General features: G+C 48.4%; 11 protein-coding genes across 11 annotated transcripts; 2 read left to right on the forward strand and 9 right to left on the reverse strand.

Annotated features, from left to right (window-relative positions):
- Nucleotides 1-153: 153 nt before the first annotated feature.
- Nucleotides 154-1,280, reverse strand: MCYG_07122 (conserved hypothetical protein; the record flags this gene model as incomplete). Its single annotated transcript, XM_002845112.1, has 5 exons — nucleotides 154-706; nucleotides 848-868; nucleotides 920-980; nucleotides 1,036-1,103; nucleotides 1,150-1,280. The coding sequence occupies 5 exons, from the start codon at nucleotides 1,278-1,280 to the stop codon at nucleotides 154-156; spliced, it is 834 nt and encodes a 277-aa protein (XP_002845158.1).
- An 806-nt stretch (nucleotides 1,281-2,086) lies between these two features.
- On the reverse strand, nucleotides 2,087-4,280 carry MCYG_07123 (RfeC; the record flags this gene model as incomplete). The annotated part of the gene is made up of 6 exons (XM_002845113.1): nucleotides 2,087-2,306; nucleotides 2,358-2,674; nucleotides 2,861-3,318; nucleotides 3,443-3,497; nucleotides 3,696-4,004; nucleotides 4,176-4,280. The coding sequence occupies 6 exons, from the start codon at nucleotides 4,278-4,280 to the stop codon at nucleotides 2,087-2,089; spliced, it is 1,464 nt and encodes a 487-aa protein (XP_002845159.1).
- A 1,362-nt stretch (nucleotides 4,281-5,642) lies between these two features.
- MCYG_07124 (uncharacterized protein) lies at nucleotides 5,643-6,175 on the reverse strand (the record flags this gene model as incomplete). Its single annotated transcript, XM_002845114.1, has 2 exons — nucleotides 5,643-5,946; nucleotides 6,006-6,175. 2 exons carry the CDS (start codon nucleotides 6,173-6,175, stop codon nucleotides 5,643-5,645), a joined length of 474 nt encoding a protein of 157 aa, XP_002845160.1.
- An 836-nt stretch (nucleotides 6,176-7,011) lies between these two features.
- On the forward strand, nucleotides 7,012-10,025 carry MCYG_07125 (uncharacterized protein; the record flags this gene model as incomplete). The annotated part of the gene is made up of 6 exons (XM_002845115.1): nucleotides 7,012-7,765; nucleotides 7,815-7,983; nucleotides 8,035-8,405; nucleotides 8,458-8,829; nucleotides 8,889-8,963; nucleotides 9,016-10,025. The coding sequence occupies 6 exons, from the start codon at nucleotides 7,012-7,014 to the stop codon at nucleotides 10,023-10,025; spliced, it is 2,751 nt and encodes a 916-aa protein (XP_002845161.1).
- Nucleotides 10,026-10,140: 115 nt separating this feature from the next.
- MCYG_07126 (uncharacterized protein) lies at nucleotides 10,141-10,659 on the reverse strand (the record flags this gene model as incomplete). The annotated part of the gene is made up of 2 exons (XM_002845116.1): nucleotides 10,141-10,401; nucleotides 10,454-10,659. The coding sequence occupies 2 exons, from the start codon at nucleotides 10,643-10,645 to the stop codon at nucleotides 10,141-10,143; spliced, it is 453 nt and encodes a 150-aa protein (XP_002845162.1).
- A 1,968-nt stretch (nucleotides 10,660-12,627) lies between these two features.
- MCYG_07127 (conserved hypothetical protein) lies at nucleotides 12,628-13,590 on the reverse strand (the record flags this gene model as incomplete). Its single annotated transcript, XM_002845117.1, has 3 exons — nucleotides 12,628-13,152; nucleotides 13,205-13,269; nucleotides 13,332-13,590. 3 exons carry the CDS (start codon nucleotides 13,588-13,590, stop codon nucleotides 12,628-12,630), a joined length of 849 nt encoding a protein of 282 aa, XP_002845163.1.
- A 350-nt stretch (nucleotides 13,591-13,940) lies between these two features.
- Nucleotides 13,941-16,014, reverse strand: MCYG_07128 (COP9 signalosome complex subunit 12; the record flags this gene model as incomplete). The annotated part of the gene is made up of 3 exons (XM_002845118.1): nucleotides 13,941-15,173; nucleotides 15,246-15,579; nucleotides 15,665-16,014. 3 exons carry the CDS (start codon nucleotides 16,012-16,014, stop codon nucleotides 13,941-13,943), a joined length of 1,917 nt encoding a protein of 638 aa, XP_002845164.1.
- Nucleotides 16,015-16,856: 842 nt separating this feature from the next.
- On the forward strand, nucleotides 16,857-18,480 carry MCYG_07129 (conserved hypothetical protein; the record flags this gene model as incomplete). The annotated part of the gene is made up of 2 exons (XM_002845119.1): nucleotides 16,857-17,132; nucleotides 17,191-18,480. 2 exons carry the CDS (start codon nucleotides 16,857-16,859, stop codon nucleotides 18,478-18,480), a joined length of 1,566 nt encoding a protein of 521 aa, XP_002845165.1.
- Nucleotides 18,481-19,338: 858 nt separating this feature from the next.
- MCYG_07130 (conserved hypothetical protein) lies at nucleotides 19,339-20,167 on the reverse strand (the record flags this gene model as incomplete). Its single annotated transcript, XM_002845120.1, has 3 exons — nucleotides 19,339-19,811; nucleotides 19,886-20,098; nucleotides 20,155-20,167. 3 exons carry the CDS (start codon nucleotides 20,165-20,167, stop codon nucleotides 19,339-19,341), a joined length of 699 nt encoding a protein of 232 aa, XP_002845166.1.
- Nucleotides 20,168-20,448: 281 nt separating this feature from the next.
- Nucleotides 20,449-21,630, reverse strand: MCYG_07131 (U3 small nucleolar ribonucleoprotein LCP5; the record flags this gene model as incomplete). Its single annotated transcript, XM_002845121.1, has 1 exon — nucleotides 20,449-21,630. The coding sequence occupies one exon, from the start codon at nucleotides 21,628-21,630 to the stop codon at nucleotides 20,449-20,451; it is 1,182 nt and encodes a 393-aa protein (XP_002845167.1).
- An 805-nt stretch (nucleotides 21,631-22,435) lies between these two features.
- MCYG_07132 (DUF895 domain membrane protein) lies at nucleotides 22,436-24,158 on the reverse strand (the record flags this gene model as incomplete). Its single annotated transcript, XM_002845122.1, has 4 exons — nucleotides 22,436-22,727; nucleotides 22,788-23,413; nucleotides 23,506-23,823; nucleotides 23,889-24,158. The coding sequence occupies 4 exons, from the start codon at nucleotides 24,156-24,158 to the stop codon at nucleotides 22,436-22,438; spliced, it is 1,506 nt and encodes a 501-aa protein (XP_002845168.1).
- Nucleotides 24,159-27,251: the final 3,093 nt, after the last annotated feature.

Here is a 27,251-nt window from a genome sequence, read left to right on the forward strand (position 1 = left end):
GGTACCTAGGTAGGTGCCGTTAATTGATTAACTAACCAAATTCAACAAATTTCTTCTTAAAGCTGTGTAAACTTCACAGACATACTATCCGAACAAGATGTGAGTTTACCCTGCGAGGTAATAGCAGAGCAATAAAAATAGAAGAAGTTATAGTTAATATCCAGTAGCTCGAGCCTTGGATATCACCCCCTCTTTAAGAATCGCACACTCAAACGGGGGAAAGCCAACAACTTGGAATACCCCGTCAGAAGCACTGGCCCAATTTGGCTCGTAACCTCCAGCATCCACCCACTCTATAATACTCTGCCCATCCTCAAAGTGGCCACAGATATGCCTGCGTCTCTCAGCTATTGCTGCAAACCCCTCTTCCACTACTGGATAAGCCTTTCTGCAGAAGCCACACCAAAACCGACGCTGATAATCACCTCCAATATAGCAGATGTTAATAAACTCTTCCTCTAATTCAAGCTTATGGTCCTCCTTTAGATGTTGTTTAAATCCTTGAGAACGTTCAAATAGTCTCGCACATTCTTTTCCACTCTCAATACCCACGGGGCACCGCCAGCTCTCTCGTACAGAGTGGTTTTCGCTTTCATGAGTAACCCAGGCGTTGGGATTACCAAAGAGGCAAAAGCAACCTTTGAAAGTGCAGCCATATATCCCCAAACTAGGCTTCGCCCGGGTAATACTCTCTATATGAACGATGCTATAGGCTGTCAGCCTCACTAAGGCATTGGTATCGGGAGTTGGGATTTATACAACACAAGATCCGAGTTTGGTGGTATTAACCCAGGCAATCCCCTGAAAATGTAAGCTGGATTGCCTTAAAGAGGGGAGATTCCCATACTTATCACCATATGCGCAGTCACTAACTTAAGTTAGCTAACGGGCCGTACTAATTGTAGTCAATTGCCTATACCTAGTGATAAAAAGCAAGCTTTTTTCACCGAGCCTCATATGAGAGACGCCCTCCTTGAATCCTAGCAGGAAAAGGCCATTATTAGCACTCTAACAGATCATATCCCAAGGTGATACTACCAGAAATCACGCTTCCGTCCTCAATACGGAATTCTTTGTAACCCTGGTCTCCGTGGATAATAAGCCTATCAAGGATGAGTAACTATCTGGTATGAGTGGAGGAAATCTTACTGTTTTTCTTCGTGGTAGCTCTGCTGATTTTGGCCGCCCCATAGGTAGCATAAGTATGGCGCCCTCACCTTGTCATTTGGGGCTGGATGGTCACCACTGCCGTCGACTAAAACGTATTTTGTGACACCCATTGTGAATATCTAGGAATTGTTTGATCGAATATCTGATAATGCTATCAATTGATAGAAATTGGTTTAAGGAAATAAAATATCCAACAAGTGATTGAGAAAGTGAGAGACGCCGCATTATATAGCACGATTTATTTCTCCCACTGATGCAATATATCACTTGCTGATCACTAGTATCTCCATCTGCATCTCAGTCCATCCATGGCATGGCTGGATTGGAGACACGGATGTATCCTCTGCTTGATGCGGCAATGTACGGCGACGTGGATACCCACTCAGACACCACATTTAAGCATTCTTTGGCCGTGGATCTCGCGGATATGCCGGTTAAGCCGCACCTGGGTTGGAAATTTCGACAGATAGTCGGCCACATAACATTCAAACGTGCTGTTCTCAAAGGGGAGCGAAACGGGTGACTGAGCGACACCTTCCTGCATCTTTGGATGTGATGCCCCGATCCACCAGGTGATATGGCTCGTCTTTCAGCTATACGCATTTTGTTCTGGAGGATCTGCGGAGGCCAGTTCCTGTATATGCTCGAATCCCTACTGTGGTGCATTATGTAGACATCTAAGTCTTCTGGACAGAGCTGCCAGGATATAGCTGCTTCTTGAGGGGTTTGCTGGGCGCCCCTATTCCCATTCTCAAGCGGAAGCAACGATATTTATTAGAGTATAGATAACATTAATGGAGTTAGATTTTCGTCGGAGTATTCTGCAACAGCTCTCTCTACAACCTACAAGTCACGCCACACATATCGGCCGTATCGAACCTCAATACCCGGTATCCCCTTCAAAAACATATTGTACTTATAGATCAACCAGGTATCTCCCCTGGTTACCGTTGAAAAATGGCCCCATGTATTTGTCTAGCATAGGCATGCGGTCCTGGTATAACATTTCACGCAACTTCGCTGAACGTTGGGAGGGATCTTCTATACGCGATGTCCATACAAAAGGGCATGCTAGGTTACATACGAATTGTATGGCATCCTTATCAGGCTCCGGCTCTGTATATGCTAAAACAAGTCTGCCTATAGGTTAGCCGTGCGAGCAGAGTAAAGAATAGGGGCAAACCAACATATGAATCCCGTCACTTTGTATTTCGGATAGCATAACGCTAGGGCTGTTCTCCAGGCATCGTAATACTGTGGACGCTAGAAGTACAAACAGGCCGTGTGGCATATTGTCCTGTCTTGGCAACAATAGCGCTGCTTTTTCTCCATCGTACTGCCATACGCCACTATATCCCAGGCCCTGATTTTGATGGATAATCCATTCCACCTTGTTGGGGATATCATTGGTCGATATATCGCCGGGCGGGAATAGAAAATAAGAGCGGACTCCATCTAGGGGGTAATCAACAAGATTTTGAACAAGTTGCCATTTAATCGTCTCCTATAATAAGGATCAGCATCACCAATAATAGACTTTGCGTTTGATATTACATACTATGCATATATTCACCTTAAGTATACCGTCAGCTTCACTCTGTAGAGGGGAATCTACGGCATTATTGGGGGTAGCTGGGGCATGCCAAATGCTCCTGCAGGTTTCAACGTCGGGACAGGAAAAGAATCTGACCATATCTCCATAACTCTTGCCGGACAAAGAAAAATATGTAGTAATGGTGGAAAGCTCAACCTCTAGGCCCGGATCCTTAGCTAACCACTCCATTATCTTATTGCTGGGTATTGGGGTCGCTTGCTCGAGAGAGCTCTCGGACACTAGGTGTGTAGTAAAATGCTCGTTCTTATTTGGACTTGCTTGAGTAGAAGGCTGTTTGTTCTCGTGGTCTGGGGAAAATGGGCTGGCCAACCTAGGCAAGCACACGCTTTCCGGCTCGGGGCTGGATAGTGTGGGAAAGTAGACTACAATAATTGCAGTCGCTGCGGTGAAGGACGGTGGAAGAGGCCCCATATCTGATGTCTGATGGACAGCATTCGACTTTGGTAAATCGGGGGACGCTCCGTCGCTCTTATAGATCACCAGGTGGGTTTCCAGAATTGTCCAGATATAGTTAGATTCCTTGCCATACATACCTACGTGAGCACTTATATCTTTAACAAGCCATATACAACCTCCCGTAACAGGCAGGTGAACCTCACAGCCCTCCCCCCGTTCTCATAATGGCGGGTATGATGATCTTGAGCATAATACGCCTACGGCGCGTAGCACTTGCTGTAGCTATCTGCACGAAGGGCCCAGACCGAAAAAGTGCCTTAGAATCTCTCCTAGGGGCGCTGGTGTTAGCTAGCGGACCTTAAAAACTGTCATTAATTGCCAGATAAGATATACTATACAATACAGGGACAGGCGATAAGATTATTACACGCAGTCCGCGGCAACATCACGCATAATTTTATCGGATACCCCACACCACACATAAGCTCTCTAAGAGTTTCTTGTATTCACGCACCCTGAGGAGAGTCTGCTGATTCACCCCCCGTAGATTCTCATTCTGAATTTTGAAATCATTATTGAGAACCGTAGTTTCTAAAAGATTTTGATTCAACAACTCCACCTCCCGCCTCAGTATTTGCACCTCCTTCGTGGCGGCATCGACCTTGATCCACCCTAGGCCTGCGGGCCTGTGGGTGGGATAAGTGCCTGGCCCCGGTTGGGTTGCCTCGTCGCAGGGAGCACTTCTGGAAATGACGTTTGAGAACATCACTTCGTGTAAAGGAATCTCTGCAGAGGGCACACACGTAGGGTCGCTCTCCGGTATCTGTATACATTCCACTCTCTGTCAGCAAAAGTAGGAGCAGAAAGTGGCTTTGATCGAGTATCCTAGACTTACGGCGCAGAAGATGCCGCTTAACGTGCTTTTTATGAGCGAACGTCTTGGGACATTGTGGGCACTGGACCCTACTATCTGTTGTGACTAAGATTTCCGTACGCTCCGGGAGATTGGTAATAGGGAGGTCCCCTCGTTGTCCCTGGGGACCGACCACCCTCGCCCTTGAAGTCTCGAATGGCAGAGCTGTTGGTGTGTTGGTGCCATCCCCATCCTTGGATGGTGCGGTCAGCCTACACGCATAAGGGTCGGTCGTTGGCGGTGGTAGATTAATGTACTGCTCATAGTGGTGAGCGGGTAGTTTAGTAGGATCGTGAAGAGGGTACACAGCCGTGTGCGTCGGTCCACCCGTACCACAAGTCACAACAGAGTGACTGAGGGAATAGGATAGGCGTGGATGCCCAAGAGGTGCCCATACAGGCGGCTGGCTCCCATAGATATCAGACCGTCTAAGCGGGGGGTACGAATATATTCTGCCAGAGGTCGTGGGAGAAGCCGAGCAATTCACACCGCGAGTCAAGCTATAAGTCGGGGCCCATGGTAGAGAAGCGGGCGTGGGTATATAAATATACAATGAGATTTGATTAAACCACCAGGCTAGCCCGCAGGAAAGCTATCCACTAAACATATAAACGCGTCGCACTCCTATACAGCGAAGGCGGTGCCGGTGATGGGAGAGCAGACACTCGTTACATTGCGGCTGCAACTTGCTTCGCCAAGTTATGAGAAGCCGAAACCACCACACTATCCACAGCCTTTGTATCCTGGCATTCCCGTGACCTATACGCCGTCCTGCAAAACTGCTCATCGAAGCCCTTCTCGCGGTCGAACTCCTGCTCATCGTAAGCTTCACCGGGTGGGCCGTCCCTTTCAACCCCGTCGTCCATTTAAGGAAAAACTTTACTCCGCCCGACCACACCTCAGACAGGAATAACTTTTTAAAACTTCCATGCTGGGGACCGTGCTTGAACCTTGTTGCCGTCACGGATACGCACAAATAGCTGCACGATTAGCACGGAATCATTCCAACATGAGCGGGTCGAAGAACGTACTACGTTGTGTCAAGGCTCTGACTTCTGGATTCTTGTGGGGGAAGCTGTATAAGGTACGTTCCATTGACCCCTAGTTTCGCACGGTAGACAATCTCTATTATAATGTGCCGCAAATCGCGGTGTGGCGATCGGTCGCTAAGATCATACCACGTGGGCTTTGAACCCCCCAGAATTGGAGTTCCTTCCCTATTAAAAATTGACCAGAAAAGCTTGACAGCACAGGGCCCAGGCCGAGGCGCTAAGTCGGCATTGGAGAGGCGGAAGGCAGGCATAAGGGCGGTTTCTTTTGTTTCCACGGCTTGGAATGAAGGGGGAGAAGGGACGCTATGAATTATTATATACACGGAGGAGGGTGGATCACAAAGGAAACTCGAGCTATGGAACGGGCCGTCCATGCCAAGATAGATATACATATCTAACGAGAGACAATAAAAAAGGTAAAGGATGAGAGAAACTAGCTACATTTGGCACTGTCTGATTAAGGGATATGCTAGATTTATGCAAGGAACGTATCATATCACGGAGGGTGGGGAAAGGAGACAAGAGTACTACTGGAAGAATCGCAGTTAAGGGCAAATTTCGACGCCTCGATTGCCGAATATTTTGCAAGATGCTCCCGCTCTTCGGGCGAGAGGTCAATATCTGCTCTATAAATCCTGTATGTATCGATACTCGGGAAAACCACTGGCACACTTTCCCCCCTAACTAGGGCGATAGCTAAGACCATGTGCCTACCGCCCGTCGCAGTCCCGAAGATAACCCCCTGATACTCGATGATATAGTCTATGGCGTCTGAGTTCTCTATAATCTTTCGACCGCGCCTTTGCTCGAGGTCAGTGTATTTGAGTGCTTAGAAATCTAGCGCAAGCGGGATGCTTACCAATGCGTCTGTGCTTGTTTGCCTAGTTTGCAGAATAGAACGATCATCGGTTTAACTTCTGGGTTCAGAGATTCTCCCCCATCCCTTTGGTATATCTCTAATGCTCGCGGCATATGCCCAAATTGACTCCAGGAACAGTGCACGGACTTAATTGCACCGTCGTTGGCCATAACTGTGATTAGGGGATTGCCATCTTTCATTCCATTCAACCAGAGTATCTCAACTACCTGCTCCGGAAGCATAGGTTCATGCAGTACTCTAGAGCCATTAGTGTCCGTCGAACTTAGCTAAAGAGGGGCCATACTCTTTTGCGCGTCTCCGCCGTCCGCCCAAACACAGCCCCAGCCAGGACGATAAAAACGAGAGGAGGGACATGTTGCGATCGTAGTTGCCAGATACAAACTATCCGGCTGGCTATAGGCCATGGTTTACGCAGAAAGGCGCCCAAGCTACAAGGAGCGGTCAGCTTTCTTATAGACAGTTGTCTCCGCAAACATAAGAAATACAGAAATTCTACCGTTTCGTCGACAATCTACTCCTGTGTCATCGTTACATAGTCAGGATTTAGGCACACGCGGGCCGAAAAGGGATAGGTACCCCGCCCAGATCGAGTTAACAGAGTAACTGTAGCTCGCTCTCGGTACCCATAGGTATTTTAACTTTTAATTTGGTAAACAGGGACGCGCCAAAGTTCATTTCCGAAATAGTATAGTCGTTTTTCCAATACAAGGCAGAAACTGTGGGATTATTTGCGACCAATCTTAGAGGCGAGGACACCGCTTCATCAACCCTGTAACTACTTGCTGATTGTTGTCAGTTTTAGCTTTCCGCTCAATCAACCCATCCAGAATTTGGCCACGCTAAGCCCATTTAATACCATTTCAACGTTCAAGCTATCGAGCACTGAATATTATCCTCCACATCAAATACTTTGGTCATGACTTCACTCTAACCAGCTCGACAAGCTCATGAGAGAAATGCTAAATATTTTATATATCTTAAGCAGATGCTTCTAAAAGCTCATCGCATCATTGAATCATACGAACCCTCCTCTGAGTTTTGTATACAGCTTCACGGTTTTATTCGAGCGCTGCCTACTCCACCCAGAGAAGAGGCAGAAAACAATACAACCACTGTGGTTGAAACGCATTTGCCCTCTGAGCCTCTTCGCCACCCAACAGGAAGCCCTGTCCACACTACAAGCAATCCTACCGTTCAAGATAAGGCTCCTCTGGAATTCGTTCTTTACAAAATCCCTAAGGACAATTCCGCTACGCTAGATGACTTTAGGTGGAAAAGGGAGCTGAATAGTTTTCTCTCAAATATACCAAAAACGAAAAAATGGGCGGCCCTGCCATCTCGCGAGGAGATACTTCGGCTATTACTTTGCCGTAAGGTTCCGTTCAACGGGGGTGGTGGTGGAGGCAGGGACGACGACGGGGAGGATGATTGCCAAGACGAGTGGGGTGAAAGATGTCGTGCCTATGCCGGTTCTACCTTAGAAGCGATGAATATAAACTCCGCCATGCGGGGGATACTGGCATTCCGCGTTATCATTGTGGCCCTGGCGTGTGTTGTGATGTTAGAGAATGGGGCCGAGCTCGCCGACACTGAGTCAATCTTGAAAACCTGCATTCCCAATCCAAGCACGGGAAGAACCCTCAGCCGGGATAGACACGCTGCAAAGTGGGTCAATTCGCAGATTTTGGAACTCCGTAAGGTTGGATGGGGAGATAGGAGTGCAGAGGTCTTCGTTCTATGTATGTTACCCACCAGAATCTTCGCGCACAAATAGTTAACGACAGGCAGATGGGCAGAGTATCTCGCAGTTTAGATTGATATGCTCAAACACACGTAGCGGTGACGCATTCATCGCAGGAATACAAGGGAAAGGCAAACCTATACCAAAACTAGGTGACAATAAGATGCCAATATCTATTCCTTGCATCGTCAAGCGCTGCTGCGGGAAATCTGCGTCGTACGTATACGTGACCTCTATCCTCTTGACTTGTGGTTAACGCTGGCTTAGGTTAAGGAAAGTCTGTGAAGTGCTTTCTTACGATTTCGAGGAGGTCTGGCCTATATACAAGGAATTCTATACTTCTCGACAAGATTATTCTGCCAGCGAGAGCGACGTCCCCGAAAGCGCTACGGAAAGTCTATCTGAAAGCAACATCGGCGGCTATGAAGCTCACACCAGCGGCAGCGAGGTACCCACTCTCCCTACCTCGCCGCTTGGGACGGGCCGAGAGGCCGACGAGCCTGCCACAAATCTAGATATACCTGTAGACGCGGTAGGAGACCGACCTTGTGCGAATGGGGCGAACAGGCAGCCATATGCGGGCAACCCCTGTAGCGAATATCGGCATTCGCAACGAAGGAGACAAGGCGGAGAGGAAGGTGCGTATGGGTACGTCTATACCTGGCCGAGATCAAGGACTTACTTTCGCAGACACGGAGGGGGTAGATGAGACTGCTTCAGCCACGGAATCGAGTGCTCCCTCCCAGGGCAGAGGTTCGATCGCTACGGGGCTCGAACGGCAGGCAGGTTCGGGGATAGAAGGGGGACCCGGACAGCAGTGTGATGGCCAGCCAAGGGCGAAACGTCGGCGAACGGATGCTGTGCGGGGTAGACAGACGAGCAGCGTGTCTAGATCGGTTCATCGCTCCCAGAACACACAAGGCCAGTCAGAGAGCGATGTAGCTGGGCATGATTCAGCTGATATTCCGACGGAATGGGCGTCGACAAGGCCCGAGACAACAATCGACGGAGGACAACAGGCAAATAATCTGTCGGGTTTCCAATTGCCACTGTTACCATCACGTACGATACATACCCGGTCATCGGGGTGATTTTTACTGCTGCTGACTTAGAATAAACAGTTTCCGTACATCCCAGTGGGCAATATTCGGATTATTCCACGCAAGCCTTGAACCAACGGACTATCGAGACATATAGTGAGTTTTCTTATCGGTATCCATTTATCCGTCGCTAATGCTCCTTTCTCAGCCCACCAGGCCGCTTCCTCTCCAATAGTAAATGTGTATGCTAATTCCCAAAGGCAAAACCAACACATAGTCCAACAAACGTGCAATACTTCTCAGACCTATGTTGCACCACGCACCTTCACGCCTGCCCCGTCAAGTAATGCTCAAGCTTATAACCTCCCCACCAATAGAGCACAAACATACGCCACCCCGGTACAGGGGTTCTTAGCTCACCAAACCATGGCTGTGCGTCAGACACCAGCGGCGCATACGGCCACCATCAGGGCGCTTCTGAATACAAATGAAGAAGCGACCGTCAATACCGGAGTTAGTACGCCAGTAAACTCTTTTGGCCACCGCGGAGTGCCAATATCGTGGGGAGGCTCTCAGCATCAACACCAAGCCCGCCAAACGCATAGGATTCCTCATTACCCCCAGAGTTCCCTTAGAGAGACAGACAACTGTTATGCCGCGCCACTATTATCGACCACTAACCCTCCGTTTGAAGATAGAAACTCTTTGTCTGGGATATCAACTCAACATAGACCGATTCGGGAGGTGCGAGGCCAGGTAGAGGGCGCCGCAACTACAAATAATCCGGTAGCTATTTATACGGCTTATGATGGATTCTCTGGGACCGACTCTAACGGCCAACAATTCGCTACGGAATTAGGAAGTTTACCAAGCACAACCAATCACCACCAAAACAACTCCCACAGCAATCCAGGAACGTATTCTGACACTAATCCATGGCAGCCTAGCAGCGGCTTTGACCCCTTTTCTGTGTACACTCCCAACACCGACTCATGGACGGCGCAGCCAAGTGACTTCAATTCCATGCCTGTCGTTCCCAACACCGACTCATGGACGGCGCAGCCAAGTGACTTCAATTCCATGCCTGTCGTTCCCAACACCGACTCATGGACGGCGCAGCCAAATAGCTTCAATTCCATGCCTGTCGTTCCCAACACCGACTCATGGACGGCGCAGCCAAGTGACTTCAATTCTCTGTCTGCTGGTACACATTCCTGAAACGGCACATTACAGTATCACTCCAGATGGCCCAATATCAAATATAATTGTTCCCACTACGTATTCCCACGCCGAGTCAATAGTATATAAATAATATGTATGTATATTTGGTCATCTATCGCTTAAATTGAAGGATTATCGCACCAATCTTATTTTCACCTTCAATCTCAAAAAATGTTAGCCTTTGCACAAATATGGCGTTCTTCCAATGCCAATCTAGTCTTTTCTCATCCCCCCCTTCATTCCTTGCAACAACTTCAGCATGGTAATCGATAAGTGGGACAATAACAGTATCGTTAAGCCCACCAGATTTCCATCTTCCTCTAAAGACGGCCCCATGCAATGATAAGACAGAAAAGTCACGAGGCAGCTTTTCCTATATCCAATTTATTTAGCTATTAGAATATTTAAGGAACGTAGCTTCACACCTTCTGATAAGCCTTCTTTGCCTCCTCCACAACCAATTTTACCCCATCATTACTAGGAAGGTCAAATTTTGAGGCATATGGCTCCGAATGAGAAATAACTGTGCCGGACGTTGTACTTATTGCTTGTTCAATGGTGGCTTGAAGGGAGTCTGGAAGAGGTAGGTATGTGATTGAATCGATTCCTTGTAACATGATGCTAACTTATGCCTGTCTTTTTATGCTATACTGTCAGTAGTCATTCTCTTCACCTAAAAAGAGAATTATTGGAGAGGCACCTTTCTATTTGAGTGAGTTAAGCTGACTCTAAAGATTTCATGATAGCAAACATGGCAGGATCCTCCTATTTGTATTTTGCTTAAACTGAACGAATATATCGCTGCCTGGTTAAGAGAGGAAAGATGAGACAAATAATAATCTCATTACCCCGCCGCAGGATGGAGGGGCGAATAGAAAGTCATTGGCTAAATTATAGGTTTCTTCTATACGTCATAAATGTGGGAATGGAGATCACGAGACACTTGTTATGTTAATACCTAGTCCGTTACCCCTAACTCTTCCGTACCTTAAAGAGATGAGGTATCTCGTTGAATGTTCTGCAAACATACTACTTATCCTTAACACTATTCCTTTGGTTTTTCATATTTTGTATATTACTTAACGGAAATGTGCTTTGCAGAGGCTCTTACCTAGAAAGGCAACAACTTGGCCAATTTGTTCACGAAGATTCATCTGGGAGTCCAACTAATATTTTGAGGACGAAGGTTAGGAAGAAAGAGCGGCTGCCTCAAAGAAGCAAGGCTTTATTGGATAGTCCTGTCGCCTTGACTGAGGCCTCAGCATTCTTACCTGCTAGTATAGCGCTGGACGGTTACTTCGGGTATTATCGATAGAAGTTAGACAAAAGCTCCTTGTATCTACCTAGATTACTTTTAGGCTGCTACAAATACTTCTACGCAACGAGATACTCGATGCGTCCTTCTCTATAATTTCTCCTAACCCTCGACTTCAGGATTTTCTTCACCTTCCACCTATCGTCGGTCCCCCCTCCGTCAACTAACGACGGTGATGCGCTACGTCGACGGTCGGCGTCGTCATAAGATGCGCTTGCGGGGCTACTAGGCCGCGATTCTTATCTACAGTTAGCCGGGAATTAAAGTAGCAAGGATCTAGCATACCTAGAACTTCCGAACCCATAGTACGATATTTACGAGCGCAGCGTTGAGGGGAGTCTCCCAGAGCGCTGCCCCTATCTACGTGAGTATCGAAGCTCCGGTCCACGTGCTGAGCTCTTCGCTCCCCGTCGACGGCGCCTCCCTTCTGCACCTTATCGGCAATGGCGGCTTGGGGACCACGATCGTTCAGGGAAGTGTGGCGTAGTACAAGGTCGCCCGGCAACCCACCTTTACGCCGCTCCCCAACGGCACGAAACTGGCATTTGACCAAGCAAACCCCAAAGGAGCCCAGGGATATGCGGTGGAACTTGATGGATGTCAAAGATCGAAATAGAAAGGGTTGCGTTAGCTATCGCAGAGGCGGCTGCATAAAAGAACGTTCGGGGATAATACGTAGGGGCACATGACGTGGCCGGGACGACTCGAGTCGAGGAGAGGGAGGGGCATCGGCGAAGGAAAGGATGGCGGCAGCATGGCCTAGAGACAGAGAAAGAGAGAAAATGGGGGGATAGGAGGGGAGGAAGGCCGTAAAAGTGCGTAGAATAGGTAATAGGAGGGAACGGGTGAAGGAAACGAGACTGAAACGGCGGCGAGAACAGTAGAAGCTGCGAGGAAGGCGAGATAGCGATGGTAAAGGCATAAACGAGGTCGTGCTGCACCCTTAGGAATGCACGCGAATTCACCCAAATATTATATAAAGGCTGGATGGGTATCTGGAGGCCGGATGTGGCCTGCGAGGAGAGGACGTTAAAACGGTGGGAGGTGGTGGTCCTTTTATAGATTCGGTGGTCGTGCGGGTCTGGTAGAGGCGGCAACACAGACCACATCCGCAAGAGGAAAGGCCACTTCCGGCCTGGGCGACGGTGAAAGCGAGATAGCAATATATATATGTATATATATAGAGAGAGAGAGATTATCCTAGAGCCTTGCTATAAGATACATTAATCCGTGTGCTCGTCATCGTCATTATCGTTACAGCGGTTTTAAAAAGAAAAGCAGAGATCATGACAGGATTCCACAGGCCATGAGGACCATCGAAGCCATCAGGGTGTAGCCCAATGGCACCGTCTGGCTGCCAGCGTTCGGTGGCGCTGTCGGGTTCTTCCCCGGCGCTGTCACGGTGACAGTGGCCGGCCCAACCGTTGTACCTGGCACGACGGTTGCTTGCACGGTAGTACCAGGGACCACGACTCCTGCGCTGTCAGTGCTGGCGGCGATGGTGGTGGCTGGGATCGTGGTTGGAGGGCGAGTTGTGCCTTCGCTGACGGTGTAGGTCGCCGCACCTCCCAGCTCGCTGCCTGGGATCGCGGTGCCGACTCCCTTGCTGGTAAACTGAGTGGGGATCGGGAGGGTGCTGAGATTGGGACTAGGGGTGCCGTCACCGTATAGGTTTCCCGTCTCGCCGCCGGAGCGTGTATAGTTGCCCATGATCAGGTTGACCGAGTCGCCGTTTGCGAGGTGGTATTCACCTGTGGTGACACTTCCGTACGATCCATCCGCGAAGTAATAGTTGGTGGTAAACCGGTCCTGTCCGTCATCAGAACATATACATGTACACAAACACATATATGTAGCTCACCCAGCAGAATGATATCTTGACTCCCCGGAGGAGCAGACATCGTATCCCCGTCGACGGCTCCATGCCTTGTCCTGGGTCAGTCTTATACAGCTGTAGCAGGTAACAGATACACAGGCAGAGAACTCACAACAGAGCTTCGACTGGCCGCCATCGTCCCGCGCAATAACATCGTGTATCTCGTCCGGCGACCTCTTCTTCGATCCAGCGCCGTTCGCCGAGTTGACAACATCCGCATAGAATCCCACCATGTCAGGGCCGATGGCTGGTGGGCTGCCCGAACCTGCGCCTTTGGCCTCGCATGGCTCGTACCCACGGTTGCAGGTAGCTGCTGAGGCCGCCGCAGTGGTCGCCAGCCAAACGAGTAGTGGTAGAGAGAAGAATCGCATGGTCAAGACTGTCGAGTAGCACTGTAGCGACTGGTTAAGCAGTTAAAGAAGAAAAAGGGAAAACGAATGGCTTGTGTATTTATTATATCTTATATCTCCCCCTTCACTCGGTAAAAACTCTTCTGTACTATTTATATGTAAGACATCCAACAGGAAGCGCCACAGGGATGCTCTATATTTTTGACTAGGTTATTTTTACATGTAACATGCTGCGACTCTCAGATGCGTTTGCAGCCCAAGACCATAATAAGTAGAACTGCGAACAGCCTCATGTTGTCCTGTGACACTTGTAAATACCAAATCTACTATGCTTTGCTACGACAGCTACTTGTTTATTCGAGCTCGAATATTCATCCCGAGCCTGTCATCTCACTGATGGATCTGGCGCCGCTCAGGTTGACCACTCGCCCGCCGCTTCCCGGAATCACCCCTAGCGCTCTACGTCCGCCGCCAGAGCCTGTCGCAGGCTTGACCCATCCGGGAATCTGGTCATCTTCGCGTTCCCGCGCATAGATAGTCTGCCACACGTTTGGGAAGCCAGTGGGGAGGGCGCCTTTCAGTCTGGCTCCCGGTATGGCATATCGTGGGTTCTTGTGGGTAAGATAGCCTCGCATGAGGTCCTGGGTGAGTAGAGAGGCGAGGATGGCCTCTAGTTCTTGCATCAGAGGAGATGAAGAAGCACTTTCCGGACCTTGGCTGCCGTTTATAGGCTGCTGCTCGTCTTCTGGTGGCAAGCTTGAGTAAGGATCTGGGATCCCAATCACATCGTCCACCAGCCCATCGACGGGCAGGTCATCTGGGCTCTTGACCTCAACACGGTGACCAGTGTGGTCAAAGTACCAGTCGGGATTATTGTAGTCGTCGAATTTGGAATCTTCCGCCGAATCAGACGTTGAGTTGTCTTCGGAGATGAAGTCGGGGTCTAGTGGGAATGAAGTGAGCTGCAGACCAGCTTGCCTCGGTCGGTTTGAGGTCAGCAGTTGGCGTGAATAAGGTGATGTGCGGCTGTCGAGCCAGCGAACAGCTGCTTCGAGCTTTTGCAGGTATAGGAAAGGCGGTGGCCCTCGCTGTGTCTGCATTTTCTGGTCTCCGTGAAAGCCAGCTAGAATAAATACTTTCCGAGTAAGAGACCGCCAAACCAGGATCTCGCATCGATTGCGGAGTGGGAGTAAAAGCCCCTTCCTGGCGAACCACTCAGCGTGTGGTGAGCTGACAGAGAAATAGTCTCTGAAGGAATGCACCTCCCCCCTTGCAATATACTGGCAGAGGGGTATAAATTTATATCCTAGTCCTTCAGCCTCTGGCCTTTGAAGGAGTGTTTGTGACGGGAACCGGCCAAGAATGATATTACATGGTATTAGATATGTGAGAATCATCCCTCGCTGTTTTAATGCTTGCCGGTGACACTGTTTGTATGCTGCTTCCAGAACTATCATGGCTGGATAGAATAAGTTGTTTGAAAAGAGGTATCGTCCAAGATAGTACAGGTAGGTCACCCTTTGCGAAGCAGGGAAATATTCGAGTGGCGGTGACTGTGAGTTGATGCTCGCAAACATTTGTTCGGCGTTGCGTAGCTTTCCACACTAAGCGTCTTCTATATTAACAAGGGACTTATTTTTTAAAAAAAAAAGGGACGTAATCTTGGATAGGTATACCTTGAAAAGGAGCTTCAGACATAGATTTGCCATCAAGTATATTCCTGCTCTTTTTCCTTCTGGCTTCGCATGTATCCCTGAGGTGCCACCTCTATCCGTCAGACATTTAATAAAGGCTTCTCGAACGATGTTTGTTGATTTTTCCACAAGCGTGACTTTCTCCCCAGTCTCGCCTTGGCCTGACTCTGCCCCTTCGCGCCTCAGTAGATGAGCAATCAGCTCTGGTTGGCGGTCAAGCCCAATTGCAAGTTTAGAGAGCACTTTGCTTAGATAGAAGACGGTGGGCAGGATAACAACCCCCATATGGCTGTCACCTAGGGCAATGACACTCTGGCTTGATTCAGATCTCGAGTCAGTACAACCCAGATACTTACAAATGGACATAGGTAGAGCTAGTATAATCATATAGAGAAACTTACTTCAGCAAGCCCTTGAGCAGATTATATGTTTCCAGAAGGTTATCCACGTTCACATCCCGTAAGAAGGTCAGATATAGGCGCATGAAGAGTGGAAAAGCCGGCCACAAACTCCTCAACTGACCTTCAGCCATCTGTCCTTCGCATTTGGAGAGTAATTCTGTGTCTTTACCACTACCGGCTGGGTACCTTTTCTGCAATTCAGCAATCATCTGGTTGTAAACGGCAGAGAGGGGTGGCTCGAGTTGCAGGAAGTCCTGCAGCTTTGCCCCATCGCGACCCTGGACAAGCCCTCCGATGCTCTCAAGGAAGTTGTTGAGGACGGGCGTATCGACGGAGACGGTGTTCCACATATTTGCTTCAGCGCCTGCTTACTATCAGCTACACCTTTGGTCTAGGATGGAAGCGAGCTAGATGTGGTGTCGCTAAAGTGCAAGGCGTTGGTAGCGGTAGATCTTGCGAAACGAGTGTGTGATGGCGTAAATATCATCTTGGGAGGTATAATCGGTCCCCCCATGTATCACTTGAGGTCAAACGACGGCCGGTTCAGTTCGTTGAGAGACGAAAGGTCCATCGTGTTGAATAATTGTGAACATTCTCACGATGAAGCCAAAGTCCATGATGAAGTCACGTTCTCGCGCGCCGCCCCAAAAAAAAAAAAAAAAATAACGCCAAACAAGCAACATCCACTCGATATCTAACGGTGGCTACATCCACTGCTCAACATGCTATGTTATTATGGTCCATAGTTAGGTGGCAGATAAGTTGCTCAGCTTGATCTTTACAGCTATGTATAATCCCACGGCTGACCAGCAATACAGCATCTCGTCAAGGCAGCAGTTCTGGACTCATACATCGCCAATAAAGGACACATATGGCCAAGTTGAAAATCAGCCATATTTCAGAAACCTATGCCTATATATATCTATAGCAACGTCATTCTATGTAGGGCATCTTATATACAACCTGACAGATCCCAGTGTCTGTGAGAAAACCGGGTTGGAAAACTTCCACCAGCCGAACCAAGCTTGCTTTTGCTCCTGTTATGTCGTCATAACATGCCGGACCTATATATGTATATATATATATATATATTGAGGGGCGTTGCTGTCGAAGGTCAACGTCTGAACCGCTCAATTGTCATTCCTGCCTGGAGAAACAGTGTCCAATACCGGATAGCCATAGATTGAGAAACATGTTCATCGGGGGCGTTGGCCGCTCCGTGGCACATATCTACTCCCAATGCTTTGTCATTTTGTACAACTTGGTCCAGGATTTACTGATTTACGTCTTTGCTACCAATGCTCCTCCTCCGTCCAGCCCTGGTAAACGGCTACGCCGTCCTCGGGTCGCCATTGTCGGCTCCGGGCTGACTGGCGTCTCAGCAGCGGCGCATTGTGTTGGCCATGGGTTTGACGTAAAGATATTTGAAGCCCGACCTAAGGAGAAGGGGCTAGGAGGTATATGGAGTGTATGTCCTCATTTATTCCCTCGTATGTGTATGTTTTATATATTGACAAGACGAATAGAGAGTGAACTCTACATCTTCACTGCAGATCCATAGTATCATGTTCAGGTTTCACCCATCGATCAAGTGGAAAAATGCCTACCCAAAACAGCAGCAGATTAAGGATCAAATCGTCAAAATATGGGAAGCTTACCATCTTGATGATAAGACCATCTTCGACACACCCGTTAAATCGGTCCGGAAGGACAGTAAAGGAAAATGGATCATCAACGAAGACAAACACGCCCATGGCACCTTTGACGGCGTTGTTGCGGCTGTAGGGAGCTGCGGTGACCCGAAGCTACCAACACTTCCGCATCTGGACCAATTTGGCGGACAAGTATACCATTCTTCTGAGTTGGATGGAATAAATGCCAAAGGGAAGCGTATTGTTGTTGTTGGAGGAGGAGCCAGCGCGGTCGAAGCCTTGGAGTTTGCTGTCAATGCTGGTGCTGCAAACGTGGACGTCCTCTCACGATCAGATAAATGGATTATACCGCGGAATGCCATCGTGGATATCATCCTGGCCTGCAACATCTTCGGGCAGGAGACCATCCTCTCCTTCATCCCAGAGACCCTTTTGCGCAAGCTCTTCTATCGTGACCTAGAGGACATCGCCCCGTCTAGCAAGGGATTGTTCACCGATACGCCAATGGTGAACTCGGATCTGTTCGAACTGATACGAGCAGGCAAGGCCCGCTGGCTACGTGGGGATATTCTCTCTGTTGCCGAAGACGGCATTTCCTTCAACCACCGAGCCAAAGGGGTCCCAAGGTCTGGACCGGGCCGCGAAATATTTATCAGTGCAGACATTATCGTTATGGCGACAGGATTTATTCGGCCATCCCTTTCTTTTCTTCCTTCGGAGGCTTTCGAACCACCCTACGACCCGCCAAACTGGTATCTTCAGGTTTTCCCCCCAGCATACCCAAGTATTTGCACAAATAACAGCACCTTTGTTAACGCCATAGCTACCGCAGGAAATTACCATATTGGAATATACACTCGCCTTTTGCTCATGTTTCTGATCGATCCGCTGAGTCGCCCGCAGGAGTACTGGATGAAAAGGTGGATTGACATGACGAGGGTTATGAAGAGGTTCGCCCCAACCGGAGCGTTTGACTTTTTTACTTACGCCGAATTGCTGTACTGGTTCTTATTTGTGGTGCTTTTTAACCCCTTTCGTTGGAAGTGGGCTGCCTTCGTGTTCTTTGGGCTGGGACAAGCGCTTCCTATGGCTGTTGTGGGTAAGGAAGACGATGCCAGGGAGCTTCTCGGGGGCGATTCGCAACTCCTCACTGGCAACAGCTAGCTTGTGTTATGTATAGTTATCTATTACATATTTTCAACTAGCACTGGTAAGTACGCACGCACAACTAGGCCATGAAACCCCTTTTTGACAGAATTAAAATGGGGACGAGGCTGAATAATAATTGCGCCTATGACGCTGCTATCTTTACAAGTATTATCAGCTTCTCTTCCATTACACATCCGCCTATATGAGCGCCAACTATACCCTACCTTAGGACTAAGCCGCTATGGCACTTGAAAGATATAGAAGATTGGTCGTGAACGGGAGGATACATGTAAGAGGTGTAAAAATTAATAAGGGCACAAGTCAGCTCTTCATTATAGGCCTGGGCTATGACATCGATGTATAAAAACGGCGATGTTATATCGTGAGCAACAACAGTCCGGCCGCCTATTATTCGAAATTAACGGGTGTTGGGTTCAGAATCTTACAAAGTGAATGTACCTCCCTTGATACCGCATGATCTAGCATCGTGAGAATTTATGGTCATTATGTTATCATTGAAGGGCATAAGACTTATTTCTATCGTTGCCCTATCAGGAGCTTTTGCTTTACAGAGCTGGAAGGGAAAGAATGGTGGACTACATACACATTTTCAATATGTTTACGAGGAATGGATGCCAACGCACCTTAAGAGAATCCACTCTGTTACGGATAAGCTCCCTTCGGGGTTAAATTTCAGTTTCCAGCTAGTTACCTCTTCTGCAGATGACGGCAGTACATTAGAGGCATCCCTACCTAGAAAACACAGCAACGGCAGGCCAAAAGAACAAGAAAAAGTAGATAATGTATAATAGGGTCATGTTACCCTAAAGCCCACCCTTAAGTGACTCCCCTTTTGGGGTATTCTTGGCTTGTTTAATGAAGTGTGCCTTTCTCCTCTACCCATGCAATAGGCCAAAAAATAAATGAAGCAATTACGCAGAAAACAGTGGCAAAGAAATGCCAGAACAATACCAAGGTCGACCCAATCCCGTACGGAACGATAAATTTGATATACTCATTGGTCTGGTAGAGATCGTTTTGTGAAGCAATGTAATACAGGGGCTTTGACGACTTGGCTGGCTGGACTGCCGCGACAGTGAGCTCATCGTCCTGGGTAGATGAAGATGAAACTGATTCTGGCGGGGATGCTAGCAGGTCTGTATTCGAGTTTGTAAGTTCAACAACCGGGACCTTGCGGCGTTGCTGGACTGGGCTATTTTGCTCCTCTATCTCAACTAGTTGAAGGACTGTGGTAAGAGTGACGGGCGCCGTGTAAAACGGGATAATGAATATACGGAAGATTTGGGAGATGGTGACATATAACAACAGGTTCTCATAGTCAAACGCTATTATGACAGTCAGTTTGCTGTTTACTATGTAAAAGCTGTGGATGCTTTGTATGCATGGAGGTGCTACAGACCAACTGATTTGACTTGTAGATCAACATGTGGCGACATAATCTTGTAAAAAAGAAATATGCGAACAATCAGCCAGCGGCTGCCTTGGAATGATCCCGAATGTAAAAAAGGATGCGTAATTGAGGCCGAAGTTGTAAAGTATTTCTCAATTGTCTGTCGTTGCACCGAAGGAACAGACTGGGTGAGGAGATGGATAATCCGCGGAATCTCAGCAACTATCGGAATCCTCGTCAGAAGGAAAATGATACCGAAAGCGGGAGCGAGGGCTTACCTGGGTTTTCCATCTTGTATGAGAGGGTAATTGATTGTCTGCACCTCCTCTCCGGTCTCATTCTACATGCTATATTTCTTTCAGCTCTTCCATCCAAGTTTTTGTTGATGTTTAGCTATGACGTTAGGTATAGTTATTGACCACCTCCGCTTAGTCATCATGTATGTGTTGTTGGTTATCAAAACAAGTTATGCTAGAACCATAAAAGGCGACCTCGGGAGTCAGTACTATGTATTTATATGTTTGAACGAGTTGGCCGATTCGATTCGATATGCGGTATGGTACAGAAGAGGGTTATCGTTTCCAGCTTGCAATCGTTTTCTGTCGCTTCTCAAATCTCTCGCCAACGTTAAAGCCATCGCCTCGAGGGCCATCCTCAGTCGCCCTCTTTCGACTCCTCTGTAGTGCACCGCCTCCGCCCTTTTTCCTCTCTGTGAGTCGATGGATTCGATCAACACCTTCGCCAAGTCCCTGCCATTCTTCTCCACCATATCCTCCTCCACGGCGGTTGCCTCCCCTCCTCGCTCGATCTTTCTTGCTCTCCTTGGGCAGTCGAAGCAGGTTTGTTTCTTCGTACGCCCGGCGCTCTTCCTCCCTTGCCCTATCCTGTTGGGTGCTGACATGTCTTCCACCTGCTCTGATGGTGCTGCCAATGCTAGGCTCGGCCATCGGGGTGGTGGACATTTCCGCATTAACAAACTCGTCAATTGCTCTTGATTTCTTCGAGCGTTGGGCCTCGCGCTCAGCTCGTCGGCTTGGCTTGTGTTCTAATAGAGCTGTGGGTTTTATTTTCGGTGGTCTGTAAATCCCGTCACCAGCGCTGTCTTTCTTCTGCGCAGCAGCTTTTTGCTGCTCTTGGGCTTCCACGGCACGCGAAAATGCAGCCACATTCGGTCGATACGTCAGCTCATCAAGTTCTTCTTCATCGTCATCCTCCTCCCCGCTTTCTGTCGCTGTACCCTGTTCAGAATCGGTGCTCTCTAAACCGCCTTGGCTCTTTTTAGTGGACTTTCGGTCATCGTGCTTTTGGCTGGTTTGCGCCTTGGTCCTTTCAAGGTCGTTCGCTGCTTTTAAAACCTTATCAATTTGGTATTTTAACCGCCCTTCTATCGGCCTGACACCACGTTCAAGGTAAACTCGAAGCTCGGCCAACTTCTTCACCACGTCCTCTTGGTGTTGATCTGTCCTCTGCTGCAGCCCATCCGTCGCCGACGGAGAGCTAGATTTAGACGAGGATAGCCGCCGAACTTGCAGTAGAACAAAGTACACGAGGTTTTGTAGGTAGGATAGAAGAATTTCACTCTTTGTATCCAGCAGGGATATGCCATCGGATGGAGGTAGGATTGATACGCCAGTTCCGTCTGAGGCCACTGAAGCTGGGAGAGAGGATGTTGCACTCGATAGAGACTCATGCAGCGACTCTAGCATGCTCATTATACGCAGTCTAGATGTTCCTTTTTCATCAACGGCCGCCATTGCTGTTCAGTCTAATATGCGAATAATTATTGTACTTGAGATGCTTCACTGTTTTTTTCGATTTTTTTTGTTTAGCTTTAAGTATGATTATGTCACCATCTCCCTCCTAGTCTAGAGTTACCGTTGGACATTAGGCCATTCTGCCTCTCGTGGATCAAGATATAACAATGTTCTACTAATTGCCATCGTTGAAGATCCATGAGCCGAATTTACATCCTCACATCCTCAGCATCACATAGATACTCAACAAACTCAAAGCCAGTATTGTTTGATAGTCTATGTCAGGGCAGTGCTCCGCCTGCCGCCATCATACTACTCCACTGCCATCTCTTGCGAGTTGATCAAGAGAAAATAGTAAGAAACTAACACTTGGGTTAGAGTGTGAAGCAACTATACATGTATATAGATGCTAATGAATATCGCATTGGCTGCATATTTACCCAGATATACATATACGGAAGCTTAAGAAAGCGGATAAGATTCAAAAAGCAGTCTCAACTAATGTCAGAGTAAGTTATATTTAACACCAAGCAATTGGGTGATCTAACCACTTACGATTTAAGTTTGAATTGATAAGTTGATGAATATTATCATTATACAAGTCATGATTAAACCTATCCAGTGCCAATTGGTATAATTCGTTTCCCCTTGCCCTACGCCATACATCACAAAACTAGTAAAAAAAGAGCAGAATAGAAGGAACGAGAGACTGTTGACATCATAGGCCATCTCCAAGCATGAAGGTACCTTCTCTGGGACAAGGAAATAAGTTGAGAGCAGAAATTAAAAAGGTGCTTTGTTCAGCTTAGGCAGTTTCTTTATCCGGATGGCCAGTAGGAAGGACATCGGCTATGGTCTCGTCGGAATACTTGAGGTCCTCTTCGATGTCGACGTGATCTTTGATCCTGAGGACCAGTGGGGCGGCGATAACGAGGGAGCCGGCCAGGAGGGCCCAGTTGCTGGCGAAGATCGACATGAAGGCTAGTTTCTTCAGATCTATGGCCCATGAAACGGCGGCACCAGCGGACTGTATGCCCTTATAAAATCCGACGTAGTTGGCTGTCTTACGACCGGAGTTGGAGAGAGCTCCCATATACCTATTGATGTTTTTTAGTATGGCCATGCAAGGGAGAGAAAAAAATATCTACATGACATACCAGTAAGCGGATGCCTGGAAAGCAGCGTCGTAGAAGCCGTAGAACATGAACAGGAACATTGGACCAACGTAGCCGCTGTCATTCCAGTCTTTGCCCTTGTAGCCTGCTTCCGGGTCAACAGACTCGCGCGAGTAGCCCTTGGCAAAGGCATAGCCACCACCCCAGATGGCCATGGTGAGCACGAACATGACGGCAAGGTTGATTCTGGCCCTGAGAGAGCGGCTGACGGAGGTGTTATCAAGACAGACGCCGAAGATACCGGCTCCAATGATCTGGGAGGTCCAGTAGAGCACGGAGTTGAGGGCCTTAGTACGGGTGGTGAAATAGGCGCCGTTGATGGCGTTGAACTGGTAGGCGGTGAACCAGTTGGAGGACCAGAAGAGGGGGAAGAGGAGGACGATGTATGGTTCGCTGCGGATGGTCTCCCAGAGGCCAATAAATTCAGTTTTGAAGGTAGGGTTCTTCATGATGACGACTCGGCTGCCGTCACGGCGGTAGATGTCGCCTGCGTTGCAGAGGAGGAGGGCGAGGACGGCACCGGTGGCCATGAGAACAATGAAAGCAATGTAGGTGCCGTCCGTGACATTAACATTGCCTTTAACATTGATATTCTCTCCAAGGGGGATCTACCACAAATTTTGTCCTTATTAGTCTGGGTTAAAGAGAAAAAATGAGAGGGAGGGAGGGAGAGAGAGGGTGTATGTGATATCGGACATACCAAAGAGCCGATGACGCCCCCGAGGTTGAAGATGGCCCAAAAGACGGCAAAGGACCGGCCCTTGGTGGACTCTCCCGGGTAGGAGAGCATGATGGTGCCCTGTGCAGTCCAGAGGAGGCCGGCGCAGAGACCGAGAAAGGCGCCCGCGAAGACGTTGAAACCGGCTACGTGCTCCGAGTGCACGGAGACGAGCAGCGAGATGGCGTAGAGACAGTATCCAATCCCACCAAAGGCAAGGGTCAGGCGCACACCGAGACGGTTGACGAACGAGCCGCCAAAGAAGCCAAAGACGGCAAAGCAACTGTACAGCGCAATGTTCTACTTCAGTTAGTTCTCTATCTATCTATCTATCTATATATAAGGGCGTATAAGGGTAGTCGTACCATGTTGTCTGCGGTGGTTTTGTCCGTCTTGCCTCCGCCCCCCAGGCTGCTGAGGGCGTTGAACATGCCCGGACACATGAAGCAGACGAAGGAGACGAGGACGAGCTGGAAGCTAGGCGAGGCGTACCAGGAGAGGCTAACGCCAGCGACCTTGAGCTCCTTGTACTTCCATCCCTTGGGCCTGGTGAGGTCGGCGACGGGCTCCCGGTCGTGGTCGTCGCCGTCGCTGACCCTGGTGGCGGGCGCGTTGCCGGGTTTCTCTTCAGCCATTGCGTCTAGCAGCCGGCAGGCAAGCTCTAGATAGTCTCGGTATTATTACAAGAGGGCAGAAGAGGAAGAGGGAGAAGAGATGGAAGAAGACAAGAGATGGTGGAGGATGAAGCCGAAGTTATAATCAGACGAAAAAAAAAAAGCCATCCGCGGATGCTGACAAAGAGCGAGAAGACGAAGATATTCAAATAGTTAATATAAACATAGAATAAAAGCTGGAGAAATCCATTGAGGACAAGAATATATAACAGTCAAAAGGTCGTGCTTCTCTTCGTTATTTCTTACATGAAGAGTTTCTTTTCTTTTTCCTTCTCTTGGTTACATCCTTGGTTGTTGATGTGACCCTTTGGTGCGAATACCACACTGTGAGTTTTTTTCCCTCTCGAGGCACAAGCCGACGATGGACGATGGAAGAGAGACAAAGAGACAGAAATAGACGAGACATGAGGCTTTGGTGGCGTTGAAGCTGAGTGTGGAGTTGATATATCTATATACGTACTATGGAGAGTCAACAAGTAAACTACACGGCATGATCCCTTTCGACCTGTGAGGACAGCATACAATGGACGAGGACGACCGCAGATGGACCATGTCTGTTCTCTTCTCGTCTTTGCTATTATCTGCCCTTGATATAGTACATGGGGTTTATATGGGTCTCACAGGAGTTCACCGAAGAAGAAGAACAGTCGCTTGATACGACGATGGCGACGTGGTAGCATCCCGCATGGCATGTCCTACCCCTTCCCCCCCCCCTTTTTTTCCCTTTTAAACGGCGTGGACTTATTCTCCCTTTGGCCATGCGCTCTCGTGTTGCATCGCGCCGTTGACTTTGTCTTTTTACTTCGGCTTCTTCAGCTTCTTCTTCTCCCGGTGACTTGGTTCATCGAGAGACGGCCTGAGAGCTGGTGGAACACGGGAGACTCGGCGGCCAATTAAGATGTTTTTATACATGCAGTTTCTGTTCGATAGATTCTCGCTTCCTCCGCCAGCCCTCTCACGCGGACACCCCCCCGGAGTTACATGCCAGCCATCGCTCCCCCGTCTACCTGGCAGCAGCAGGGCAGAGTGTAGCGTTTAGTCTTACTATGGCCAAGTAGACGATTTTACTACCATAGCATCGCAGAAGACACCCTCCTGCTTTTTGGGCCCGGACGTCAACTGTCGATGCATGTGTGTCTGCTCCCATGCCCTTTGCGCGATAACATAGGGGAGTTTCGGCCTAAATAAACGTGTGATAACATAAAACAGGCGACAAGTCTAGAACTGTCGGCGGATGTGGGCCCAGCGAATATAATAACATAACGGTTATAACACCCATGTAGCCCCTTGAGACGAGCATTCTTCCATCCTCAACCCAGAGAAATCGAGATTGGGCATCAGGATTTCTTAATACTAGTATGCCCATCGTTGCAGTATCTGTATAAGAAGATGGTTAGATAACCAGCTCGTTCGAAGCCAGCCAACGCTTTTACATGACTCGGTGGGAAATACCCCAGTCCACGCCAAGTAGTTATTCTGGCACCAGCCAAAAGTTATCCACACTTCTCCAATTCCCTTCGCTCTTGGTAACTTCAGTAACTTGCTTTAGTCACCCTCTGTCAGTCGCGCTTGGAATGCTCTCCCTCTCCCGCTGCGGGGTGGGCATCAAACCTTCATCTTGTTGACATGCAGGGAGGTGTCTCTGGTACTAACACAGACTCTATAGTATATAACCCTCCAGGAACGAAACTGTAGCCATAATGAGGGTGGTGGCGTGGAGAGATACAGATACACACACCAGACCGACCTGTAGACAGACCTAGTCCTCTTTGGAAACAGGTGTGCGGCCCTATTTTTACCATCAAATAAAATAGATAATAATTTCGTTCACTAACTTTTAGGTATTCCGAAATGTCGGCTCTGCAGATATACACCGTTTCCTGTTTACCAGCAGGGAGAGGATGGGTAGTTTTGACTTTAGGTAGTTCTACTAGGCCCATTTTCTCTTGAATCTTCTTGGGGGTATCAAGCGCTCCTCCGAGGACTATTGGTATAAACCAAGGCTCCTTTGGCTCATTTCTTCCTTTTAACGCTGTCCGGCTATATGGGCTTAGCTTTTCTGCTTTCAGTCACGTTGTTTCTCTCCTCCACTCCAGGCTTCCTTCAGGGTACTTGTCCATGGTGCTGTGTTTGTCAAATCCGAACCAAAACCTGTAGCTTGGTAGATGGTATTCTTCGTAGTAGTTTTTGGTCGCTGGAGAAATAACGGCGTGGAAGAGTGTGGTTTGCGCTCTAGCAAGTTTATCTAAGCTGGGCGCGGACAAGTCATGTGAAATCTCTAAGAAGGCATTTTAATCACGTTATATAGCTCAGTATAAAATTGATCATAAGTCACTGTGGAAATAACCTTAAGACACCGACTCTTTTCGTTTGTACATCCGCGGTTATCTGTTCAGCTATGTACATGGTAGACACGTAGATGAAACTCTTTTCTTTCAATGTCAACTTTTATTTTATTTGCGTGTTTATATGTACCAAGTTTCGTATATAAGGCTAAATGTATAGAAACCGGCGTTCTCCTTTGGGGTTTTCAAAGAGTCACTCTTAGTCCTTCACTTATCTGTCAACGAAACTGATAGGCCATCTCCAGTTTCCTAGTTCGTACCTTGAGTGCTCCTACATCCTCTCCCTTCTTCATCCTTTCCATCACCGCCCACGTTAATGCTCTCCCTATCACGAAGTAATTCGAAATTGAAATGGAGCTCTTGGTAAAACCGAGAAACCACTTATTACCAATGCTCACTGACTTTGGCTACAAGCCAAGCAATATAAAAGAGGGTTGACAGGACCGCATGGAGTCCTTGTGTATGAACTTGATGGACAAAGCTTTCCGATAGTAATAGCTTTCCATGGAAGTGAATACGTTAAAAAGTTGGCTAGTAGCGGCTGATCCATCAATATAGATGGCGAGGTTTGCACATGTTCTTGATCTTTTTATGCCTCCGTGGCCGGCCTCATTAACACGGAATAGATGGCGTTGAAGTCATAACAAAGATCCTCTATGCCAGCCCCCTCAGCTCGGGAGTAGCCATGAGACGGAGCTGTGGATTGCCA

The sequence above is a fragment of the Microsporum canis genome, genomic scaffold, assembly GCF_000151145.1.
Source record: "Microsporum canis CBS 113480 supercont1.6 genomic scaffold, whole genome shotgun sequence".
Classification (NCBI taxonomy): Eukaryota; Fungi; Ascomycota; class Eurotiomycetes; order Onygenales; family Arthrodermataceae; genus Microsporum; species Microsporum canis.